The sequence below is a fragment of the Opisthorchis viverrini genome, assembly GCF_000715545.1.
Source record: "Opisthorchis viverrini unplaced genomic scaffold opera_v5_71, whole genome shotgun sequence".
Classification (NCBI taxonomy): Eukaryota; Metazoa; Platyhelminthes; class Trematoda; order Opisthorchiida; family Opisthorchiidae; genus Opisthorchis; species Opisthorchis viverrini.
This window is the reverse complement of record NW_008751727.1, coordinates 1,034,513-1,046,089: the sequence shown is the minus strand read 5'-3', so window position 1 is coordinate 1,046,089 and position 11,577 is coordinate 1,034,513. Positions and strand designations below refer to the sequence as shown.

Below are 11,577 nucleotides of genomic sequence, written 5' to 3'. Positions count from 1 at the left end.
TACTGCCCCGCGCTGAGAACATAAAGAGCAGTGCTACACCCTTTTTTCGCTTGTGCCTTTCAGGTGAACGACAGCTACTGACCGACAAGAACAAAACCGACCCGGGAAACTTGGGCAAAAGCCTCGATCCTGTGTATCAATCCGTGAATCCGTGAACCAGTTCCCCGGTCTAGACCGCAAGTGGCCGACTATGAACTGAACGCCGGCGGTACATCCAAAAACAGTTTCGTTTTTGCGCATTTGTGTCCCCTATTCTTTTTAACCGCGATGGTTCCGGTTTTTGACAGGTCATTTAAATGCAGACATTCAAAAGTGAAGTGAATGTCTAAAACATCGCACCTGACCCAGCTTCTTATAGCAGTTCCTTAGCAAAGTACCACGGAACGGAGGTGCGGTGCACATTTTATTCTACCTTCCCTGTGTATTATGCGACCTTGGTTAACATTTTTGTTTTCCCCGGCTATGGGACTGTGAATGCATCTGTGATACAGCTAGAAACAGTATTTCACGACCGCTCATCGCCATCGTATAGACTTCGGAGATCCTTGGGAGCTCCCTTATTTCCCGGCTGCCGAAATTCGCACATAGGAGTACAGCCCAGAGCGATGATCTCTTAGCTGTAACTTATACAAAATCGGTCGAAGAATGCTGATTGTTTTATGTGTGAAACATGCCGATTACGTATGCTAAACTATTGGCTTCTATGGTTTCCAGCCGATTTGCATGCTGCACTCAATCGGGCTGCTCAACCGTGCGACTCTGGCTAAACGCAAGCGGCTTGCACCTTTTCAGAGCTTGTTCTGTTTATTTCGGACAGTCCTTCCGGTTGTCGAATTTTATGGTGGAAAATGTACCTAGATCCCACGGAGGACATTCCAAACTTTATCACTGCACTTGCGTGGCGAACACGTTTGCACCGCTGTCGGAGTTTGGAGGGCGCTTATCTGTGCGGAAACGGCTTATCCACCTTATGGTCTCCAGTCCGCCCGCGGTAGAGGACAACTGAGTCTTCTTTGTTCTTACGGCCTTTATTTGTCCAAGTCCACAATGGAGACAAGCGTCCGTAAATCGCCGCATTGAAGAAAAAATGCCAAAGCAAACCATAGCCTCGGATAGCTGCCCTAGTTGGAAGGAAGCTAAACAGGCCTCGAATGTGATGTCTGTGCAAACTGGTATCCTTTGACCTGCACGAGGCTTTCAATAGCACAGTTTAACCAACATGCGTAGAAAACCCTTCTACTTGAACTCTATCGCTCAGCTGCAATACCATTACCTTGTCTAGCCCCCATGACATCCGAAGAAAGCATGAGGAGTAGGTTACTATTAAGCTGCCCAAGCACAAAATCGTTTAGCTATAGTACCCTTTCGATGCTTAACTGTCATGCCACCTGAAGGAGGATCGTGGGCCAGGCTAGTTCTAGGTTACCCAAGCTCAGACGGGTAGTCGAGAGGCAGAGGTCGGGTTCGAGTCGCGGACCTTCCAGCCAGTAAATGAGCTCTCTCACCACTGCCCCCCCCCCAAATACGCCAGCTGATGGTGTGGAAGTCGACCTTCAAAACTATTCAATAACCCAGATAAGTAAATTGACTCGGTTTCGCAGTGGTGAAGCACCAGTGTCCCCTTCGATGTTGCTATTAGTGATGATGGTGATGACGCAACGGTGGACGGTCCTGAGAATGGGGATACTGGACCAATGACGTTATTGTCACTATTTTTTTAAAAAGTTTTAGAGGCTCTTACAATCAAATTTGATTTTGCGAGACTCACTTAGAATCCAGCTGAATCTCTTTCTCTCTGATGACAAGGCAGCTCATGGCTTTCTTGGAAGAAAATCATTTTCCAATCAGTCCGGTCGAAGAAATCGTGTCTGACGAATTTGTTTGGAGGTTGGCTACTCATCCTAGGAAGGGCATTGGTGTAATTTATATAGGTGTTCTGAAGGCATCCTCACTGTGCTGGCCGCAGTCCGGTCTTAGCTTGTCCTCTCAAGTTCTACCTTGCAAGTTTGATATTATCTTTACGCATGATACTGAACAGTTGACACAGGACAATCAGCGTCTACTCCAAACACGTCGGGAATCTTCCGCCGATTGTCGTCCTCAGGTACGAAAACCATGTACTTACCGTGCATTAATTATAACCGCCACGAATTTGTGAGCCAATGATCTGGACAGGTCGTGAGTGCGTTGAAGGCAACAACTTAGATGCATGCGTGTGACGGTCATGCCGTTTACTGTCAATTAGTATCCAGTTCGGGGGGCCCAATCCAGAGAGACGCCGACCAGCGAAGCTGAATTTTATGATGGGAATCATCTTTCGCTCCCAAGTCATTGTTTGGCCCCCTGGCTCATTTCCAGCTTTGCGTGGTTGTGCGAAAGAAGCTCTTCGGGGATATCGATCGGCTGGCATGCGGAGCACGTGATCAATACGGCACAATTTATGCAGTGGGATCGATTCCCCTTTTGTGGACGAGCTATTTCTTCTGAAGACCATTTGAGTTATTTCGTCGCTGCTGGTCCGATGTCCGAACACTGCTCCGAAGACATCGATGGTCAAACGCTGAAGTGTTTTTAACGTCCTCAGCGCACAGCGGCCAGGTTTCTGACCTATATAACAGTATGGAGCGCACTGCAGCAATGTAAACTCGAACCTTGATGTCACGTCTGCACTACTTGTGATGTAGGTTCATGATGTAAGTGTCGTCTATAGCCATACCACCGGGATTGATAAAGCTGTCCAGGTAGATATTTGCCTACATTCTCACTCGGATCATCCGCAAGGTTAGAGCTTGAGTCCACCCAGTTTCGAAGCAACACTTTACGCTTTGTGGTGTGAAGCCCATACCAAACTATGAAGTAGAATTATTTAGATTATTTTGTGTTGTCTACATTACAGTGGCGTCAGATGCAAGAAGAGCTAAGTGCGCGTATTCAGTATTTGTGAGCGAATGCCCTGGGTACATTTTGACCCTACATGCCTTTGAGAAAGGGATTGAGTGTTCCACAGTCGTATCAATGACGAGTCCGGAAAAGAAAGGTGAAAGAGAACAGCTTTGCTTGAAACCCTTAAGGTGAGAGCTTCATCATCATCATCGACAGCTTGACATCAGTGTTCAACACCGGTGCTTCACTGCCGTACAACCATGTCTTATTTGAAAGCCTTATTGTAAAGAAAAGAATAAAGGTGGATGGGGGAGGGACTTAGTGCTAGCTTAACATAATCATTCCGAGGTGCCTACACCTCCAGACATTCACTCAGGGAATCTGGATAGAAACTGACAACAAGAACGCTACTGACATCGGTTGGCAGCCATATCTTGTAGTGTCTCCAACCAGGCACAGTGAGGATCACGCGGTCCCCATCCTGGAAGGCGAGTAGCACCGACAGCACCCAAGCGTTTTGTGATCTCCTTCATACTCCTCTGCCAAGTCAAGGGGTGGCCACCTCTCTGTTTACGCCCCTCTGAGTTGGGCATGGAAAACAGCACTCTCTTCGGCAAACGATGGTTCGGCATACGTAACACATGTCCCAACCAACGCATCTTCTGGTGCTGGACACATTCTTCAATGGAAGTACCCGTTACACATCCGAAAACACGCTTTCTAACTGCCTTGTTACGGATTCGCCGACACCAACCCACACGAGCTATGGTTCTGAGACAACGATTGTCGAACACCTGAAGGCGTCTCAGTTCCGCTGCTGCAATAGGAATGGTGAGAGCTTCCTTAGACCTTGACGCGTCCGCGCAATTTGGCGTACAGCGCCTTATGGGGACTAGCATTTTATGGTTTCACTTTGCTCTATAGCGACTATCTTATTAATGACGTCTCGAATTTCCTCGCTTATTCTGTGGTTTATGGAGCATTGTGGTGTGGGCGAAACGACTCAGTGGAGCGCGAATTTACTGACCAGAAAGGCCGTAGTTCGAATCCAACCTGTGCCTCTCGACTTGTCTGTGTTGGCTTGGCATGGCAGTTGCTACAGCCGAACGGTTTTTTTATTACTGTGGTGTGATCTACTGCTTGTCCACAACTGCCGTCATTATTCATGACGCCTAGGTTGTGGCGTGCTTTTCGCTTCCTCCTGAACGCATCTCACCTCAGGAAACTTCCACCGACACTTAAGGTTGGATTACCGTAATAACTGCTTTCCTACAAGAGTCAGTCGATACTGGACCTCCACCTGGCGCTGTCTGTGCTTCGTCTGTCAGATCTTTTAAACCTTCGAACACCCATTCGAACCGAGGTATGTACTATCATGAAAGCAATCCCACAGTCCTCATTTATTTAGCGATACTGTGCCCCTAGCTGAGCGCAGTGTGCTGGTGTACCTAATACCGTAGCGCTCAATGGTGATATGGTTTACGCTTTAGGCCGACCAGCTTTAAGGTCACTTCGCCACCCTTAAAATTCGACCGATAACATTTACATCCTTCGGGTCGTGCAAAGGTTTTACTGAATGTTCTGCTGTCGACGATGTTAAAACTGTACGTAGCTGTCAAACTGGTGCGCTCCTTTTGGATCTAAGTGGCCTAGTAAGATCGTTAAAAGCTTGGGATCTTTCAGCCAACCTGACTCGTCACTGTGGTCTCACTAGTTCGAAGTGTATGTCTATGTGTGTCGGGAGGTTACGGGGGTCTTTCCCGCGGATGCATACTCGAATATTCCACACAATGTGAATGGCACAACCGAAACTGAACAATGCAGAAAAGGAAGAGTCATCATCCGCATCCTCCTGGTTAGCACGACAATAATGTCCACAATAATGTCCAACACTGATGTTTCACTGCCGTACAGCCATGATTTATTTGAAGCCTTATTGTGAAGAACAAAGGTGGACGATGAAGGAACATACTGCTAGTTCACTACAATCCTTCCGAGGTACCTACACTTCCAGACGCTCATTCAAGCCATACGGATAGAAACTGACGATGTGAATGCCGTTGACTTAGATTGGCAGCCATATCTTGCAGTTTCTCGAACCAAGCGCAATGAGGATCACGTGGTCCCCTTCCTGAAAGAGGACGTTTCATAACCTCTTTCATACCCTCCGCCAGCCCACAGGTTCGCCACCTCTGCATCCGCCACTCTGAAATGGGACGGAAAACAGCACTGTTCGGCAAACTATGGTTTGACATACGCACTACGTGGCCTAACCAGCGAAGCTTGTGTTGCTAGACACAATTCAGTGGAAGTTCCCGTTGCACAACCGAACACTGTTTTTTTAACTGCTTCGGTAAGGATTCCCTGACTTCAACCTGCAAGAGCTATGGTCCTGATACAACGATTGTTGAACGCCTGAAGACATCTCAGTTCCGCTGCTCGAACAGGCTAAGTCCCACAGCTATGCAGCTAAGCAGCTCGCATTGTAGCCTGACACGCACACACCTCTTGGGATTCAGGGGTGCACCACTTTGACGCCACAGGTGTGTCAAATCAGCTCATGCCACCCAAGCCTTGCAGTTTCGTTCATCGACCTCATGTCACACTACAATCAGAACTAATACAACTTCCAATATACGTGAAGCGCTCCACAAATTCCAGCGCCTTTCGATGGATTGTAAGCGACGTGTTCAGTGACTGCGCGTCCATGGGCGTGACCTTACACTCTGTGAGTGCAACGTGCATACCAAAGGACGGAGTGACTTTAGTCAGTTCATCGAAATCGCCCGTGCCATCTCTTCTTCGAAGAGGAGGACAATGTTGCCTGCATGTTCCAGATCGACAAGGCTTTCGTCACAGGTCGTTTAAACACCGGGCTTTTAGAAGCTTTCCAGCATTCGTCTCATGATCTCGTCGTTCACTAAATTGAGTAGGAACGGAGGAAGTGGGCCCCCATGACGGACACCGCTTTGTGTACGGGAGCTTTTAGAGAGCTCGCTGTGTACTCTTGTACGTCCGGAAGTCTGAGAATACAAAGAACGTATTATATTTACAAACTTCAGGGGCATTCACTGATGGAAAAGCATGTCAATGAGGACAGCTCGGTCAATCGTGTTGGACGCGCCTTAGAAATCCAGGAGTACCAAAATTGTGGGTCATTTGTACGTATGGTGCTGTTCTAGCACCTGACGAAGTGTGCAGATTTGTTAACGCCTCCCATACCAGGTTGGAACCTCGCTACCTGCCCTTGAGTCAGTGTTTCACTGGGTACCACAAGGCGACGAAGGGAAAGTAGCAAGCAATCTCCTTACCACTGAGCATAGCTCTTGCCCCTGTGGTTACAATGCTCAATACAAGCACCATCACCGACTCTCCCCAGTTGTCTTGGACAGTCTCCTTTTCCTAAATGCGGGCAAGCAGATCAGACAAGAGCTGACTTAGGATTTCACCCTCCCCATTTTTGAACAATGTGATTGGGGGAGTCATCCGGACCGAAAGCTCGGTGGCGATCGTAAACTTCCGAGGCCGTACGGGGCTCCACATTCACCGCCGAGGGTTCTTCAATCATGGGCTTCAGGTAAGTGGCACCAGGTGGCCACTATACCCGTTGTTCAAAGATTTCGGCCCACCGCTCGAGGCATTCTTTATTCAAGGTAATCACTCTATTTAGATACTTGATGGTCTCGCTCACAGATTTTCGGGGACCGGTCGCGCGGACCGACTGAAATAATCTTCAGGCAATGCTGGCTTTCTGGGCCTCTTCCATTTCCTTGACTTTCTGTGTCCACCAGGCTTCAGTTGCATGCTCACTTTCACCCGACGTTTGATAATTCATTGAGTTATTTCCGGGGCCGGGTGGGATATTTCGAGACTTAAGCAGTGACAGTGTCCGGTCTGATATGCAGTGCTTGAGTGGTCCTGGTGGCGTCTTGCCACAGGCGAAACTCCCAGCACTGTGCAAAAAGGTGGCGTGCGCGTGGTTGGAGTTCACAAATGTGTTCCAAACCATGGGCAATTAATGACAATGTGGTCCATTCGAGTTTGTGGCCGGCACGCCGTTGCAGGACACCATCTGGCCAGTCGATTTCGTTTATTTCTGAAGTTAGTGCTACATAAAAATAGCCTGAAGCTTGCACACAGATGAAGCGGTCGTTCTAAATTGTCCGTGCATACCGAGTCTAATCCATTTCGTCTAACTAATTGAGTCTCAGGTGCGCTAGGCATGCCCTCTTGCGCATTCAGATCTCGGCAACCACAACGATATTGAGCCTTTAGCTCGTCACAGCAGGTCATTAATGGCTTCATAAAACTTGTATTTGTTGGTGTCAGAGCTACGGTCAGTTGGGGTGCAAGCAGATACGACTAACAAACAGCGATCCACTCCCCCTTGTGGGGCTCCTTCACAGACGTTGCCAGACGAACTGCGCAGAAGTGACTATCAGCGGGTATCCAGCCAAGCAAGGATCCTTCCGCCCGGTGACTTAGGACGATACCAACCCCTGCACATTCTGACAGAGCAGCTACTGGATTGCCAAAGGTGCGCAGTCCGAAAACGAGCGGTGAGCGGTGGTGTTGGAGGGTTAGTTTAACCACTTCGTTTGCATCTTGAATCCTTTTTTCTGGTACACAGCATCAATGCCAAGCGAGTCTAGTGTGAGCAAGAGCAGCTTGTCGGTCTGCTTGATTCTGAGGCGGTGAGATAGCCTGGGCGTCGGGGCTTGAAGATTGATTCCGAGATGCCTGAGGACGTCGGCCCCGGATGTCGTTGCTTGCAAAACTGGTGCAGGACGAACGGAATCATCAGTCCTCAGCGCTGGGCCTACGAGGAGAGAGTTATTAATGGGATGGGTGAGGGGGATGGAAAAGTATGTGAAGGAGAAAGGAGGGGCAAACAGTGGCCTGTCTCCGCGTATCCGCGCTGCTGCAGCAATTAAGACGATCTGGCTGATGTCACCACGCGACGGCCGATTTGGCATGAGTTTATTTGTATATGTACAATTCATGGTTGTACGTGGGCTGGTATACTACCAGGGCGCCCACACCCAAACAAGACGATTGGGGTCCTCAACCAAAGCCTTTGGCTCAAAAGCTTGACTACAAGGCACCGGTGTTTTGCTGGAAACGCTAGTACGTTATCGTTTTTAGGGAACACGTCGCCATACATGTTCCAACCCCAACCTGGAGGAAGAAGCCGAAGACTGAAAGCATGATAAATATCTGTATTCATTACCTTCGTTGGCTATCTAGCTTCTGTGGTGAAGCTGCCTATTACTTCTTGAACAAGGTTCTGGACGCAATTTTGACTTATCGAGTACTTACGCACCTGACTCTGAGTCTGACTCTTCCTTGGACGCAGATGTCCGACTCTTTCCGACGTGGACTATATTTTGGTCGAATACCCCGACAGGAATAGGTGAAATATCTGGCCATCTACCAGCCTTAGTTGGCAAACACTTGAATTGAAGCAGTGGGCTGGTTGCTTCGCCAACTCGAAAGATGACAGGTGAAGGACGTCAGTCCGGCTGCGAGACTCCAAGGTGCTCCGGAAAAGTTTTCAGTCCAACTCTGTGCGTCACTTACCTTTTTACAGCAAAACAAGCCGTTGTTATCCGAGCATATTTAGTGCTCGACCTCAAGATCTGACTTGCATAACCAAATATAGAAAGGCAAAGGCGACGCAATACTGTACTTTTGCACTTTCTGCAGAGGACTGCGAAAAGGTGAACGATATATATGGCTTTCAGGGGAAACCACACGAGCCACTCGACCGCATTCGGTGTTTAGATCTGGACAGGACAGCGTGAAACACCGTTATCCAGACCGGTGCAGTTATTATTACGAGAGCTTATGCTACACTCGTCGTCACTTAGATAAACAGCATTAATCGGAAGTGCCGTTGATCAAGGCGATCGTAGTCCATGGTACAACGAACTCAGAGGAAGGAGTGTGCATAAGCCACTCCCAAAGCTACGGACAGCTAGTGGCCGAGCGCCACGCGAGCATTGTTTCATGTCCCGCAACGTTCCGGAGTTAAGGAGCTGATAATTTGGAGTCCTCAAGTTCTGTCCCCAATGTGCTGCTTGAACTAGCTGGAGCTGCTGCACTGAAAGCACTAGTACTGGTGTCACGAATGCTAGGGACCGCGCTCCTTGAAAGGTGTTTTCTCTTATGAGCTCGTAACATCTCAATGGTTAGAGTGCGAAGGTACTTACTGAAAGGCCCATGGTTCGAATCCAACCTCAACCTCTTGATTGCTCCTGATTAGTTTTGGGCAACCCTCGTACTTCCTTCCGATGTCATGACAGCTGGGCGCCGAAGGGGTGTTACGGCTGAAGAATTTTTAAAAATGTTTTCGCTTACGCAATCAAAGTACGCCGACAGCTGGTGCTCGTCTATTTTGTAGGATGAACCTGTCTGCCGGGGAAGACCGAGGAACAACGCGGGCAACAGTATCTTCGCTGAAGAGCTATTTGCAGAATGGAGGAGGCGATCCCGTAGTGGGGACTTTTCCGACTTTCTGTCGTCAGCCAACACAGGGTACTGCAATATCTCACGTTACTGAAAACACAGGCGTGTGGGCAATCTTAACCAACGTCTGCGAAGTCCGCAAACCAGATAAAAGATCTATTGCAATTCAACACCACCGTCTTGACATATTCGAAGTCACATAAACGTGGTTAAACATCCTTGTTGAGGACTCAGAGCCCATCCTTTCCTAATACCACGTATTCCTCACCGACCATACAGAGGTTGCATGTCGTAATCACAGAACACGTGAACGAATGTGTGCACTGCCCATCACAGTGGTCTAAGTAATCTCAGGAGTACTCCGTTGTTATATCAACTCACCCAGAGCAACCAATAACATACTCTACAGCAGCCCGGCCAGCTTAGATTTTTGATGGTTGTGTTATGTCTTGATGTACGGTAATGCAACTCTGTATCGGTCCCTTGGCTTCCTTGCTACGCCCACCATGGTACAGCAAAAGGCATGGTAGCTCTAAACAACCCTTTATGGAGACAAGGGAAAATCATTACAGCTGTATTTATAGGGTAGTCACAGAGTGTTCCACAAGGTCGTGCCAGAATGTCCGTGAGGAGGCGAGAAGCGTCGAGTCGAAGGTGCTTGACTCGGATTGGCTGGCATTCTGACCAATCAGGGCATGCCTTCGTCTGGCCCGTGTCCTGCACGTGACACATCCGTCCAAATGATGTGATGTTCGGTTATTAGGGACGTCTGGCCCCCGAACAGGTTGCACGTCATCCTGAGTGTGCTATGAAACAGCAATGTATCGCCATGGCTGACGTAAACATCCCGAGTCCCGACTAAGTTGTCACCTAAGCGACAGCTTCTCGTAAACCTTCACACCTGAAGAGTTAGTGGCATGCGCTTTGCAGCTTCAGTATGCAAAGTCATGCTCCAGAACGTACAATATGCGAACATACCCCTTACAATTCAAGGAGAATGACTGGAGGTTGTGGAAAACTTTACATAACTCGGTAGTTGTGTTAGGTCTGACGAAAGTGTGATGAAGTCGGTGCAAGAATCTGAAAGCCTCGAATCACGTTTGCTACTTTGCGTTACACGCGGCTTCAAATATGCATGTCACTAGATCTTAAGGGTCGCGTGTACCAGGCTACAGTAAGGGATCTGTTGTTGTATGGGTGCGAGACATGGCCTTTGCGGACAGATGATGTGAGGCATCTTCAGTTTTCCGACCACCCATGCCTCAGAAACGTTTGGATGGCGTCGGCCTGTTAGTAACGAGGTGATTAGAAAATGGGCATTCGGTTGTGCGGCCGGTAGCCCAATCGGGGAAAACATCCTGCACAACCGATTACGATGGCTCGGTCATGTGCTAGCGTGCCGAAACACCGCCCACCGAGACAAGTGTTGTTCTCCGTGCCTCTTTCAGAATGGGGGCGAGGTGGTTCAGTGGTTAGTGCGAATCTACTGACCGGAAGGTCCGTGGTTCAAACCCGACCTCTGCCTGCCGACACCTTCTGTCTAGGCTTGTGTAACTGTTGTGTCTTGCTGAGCGGCAGTGCAACTCTGTATTGGTCCCTTGGCTTCCTGCTCCGCCCACCATGGTATAGCAAAAGGCACGGTAGCTCTACACAGCCCTTCATGGAAACAAAGGCGAATTATTACAACTGTATTTATAGGGTAATCACAGGGTGTTCCACAGCCCTCGTGTACCGAAAGGGTGTTACAATTGAACGATTGTCTTTTTTCTCCTTCAGAATGGTGCAAGCCGTGAGGTGGACAGCACATGACTTGTCGGAAAGCCGTGAAAAAGATCACGAGGAGTTTGGATGTTGTTGGTGTTGTACGCCTTTCAGGATGAGGTAACCCACCTTGAGCCTTTGACTCAACCTGACCTACAAGGTAGTGGGAGGATATAGGGCTTTGTGCTTGGACCCTGTCCGTACACTGTGACTGAAATGTCTGACCTGCTCGGGTGCAGGAAATAAGGCATTATTGTCTCACTTCTAGTATTCCTGGATTTTCGAGGCGCATTTGACTCGGTTGATCGGTCTGTTCTTCTTGAGACACTTGCTCACCAAGGAATGCCCCGGAAGTTTGTAAACACAATACGTTCTTTGTATTTTCAGACTTCGGACGTGTGAGAATGTACAGAGAGCTCTCCAAAAGCTTCCGTACACAAAGCGGTGTCCGTCAGGGATGCCCAC

The 11,577-nt window shown here is 48.7% G+C and overlaps 1 protein-coding gene across 1 annotated transcript in view; it reads right to left on the bottom strand.

Moving 5' to 3' along the window:
• Nucleotides 1–240, bottom strand: part of T265_04360 (hypothetical protein) — a gene marked incomplete at both ends in the record, with an annotated part of 5,073 nt that extends 4,833 nt beyond the window's left edge. The window contains one exon of the mRNA XM_009169081.1: nt 102–240. Within this exon, the coding sequence (XP_009167345.1) occupies nt 102–240 (139 nt within the window). The remainder of the gene's footprint in view (nt 1–101) is intronic.
• Between the last annotated feature and the right edge of the window lie 11,337 nt (nt 241–11,577).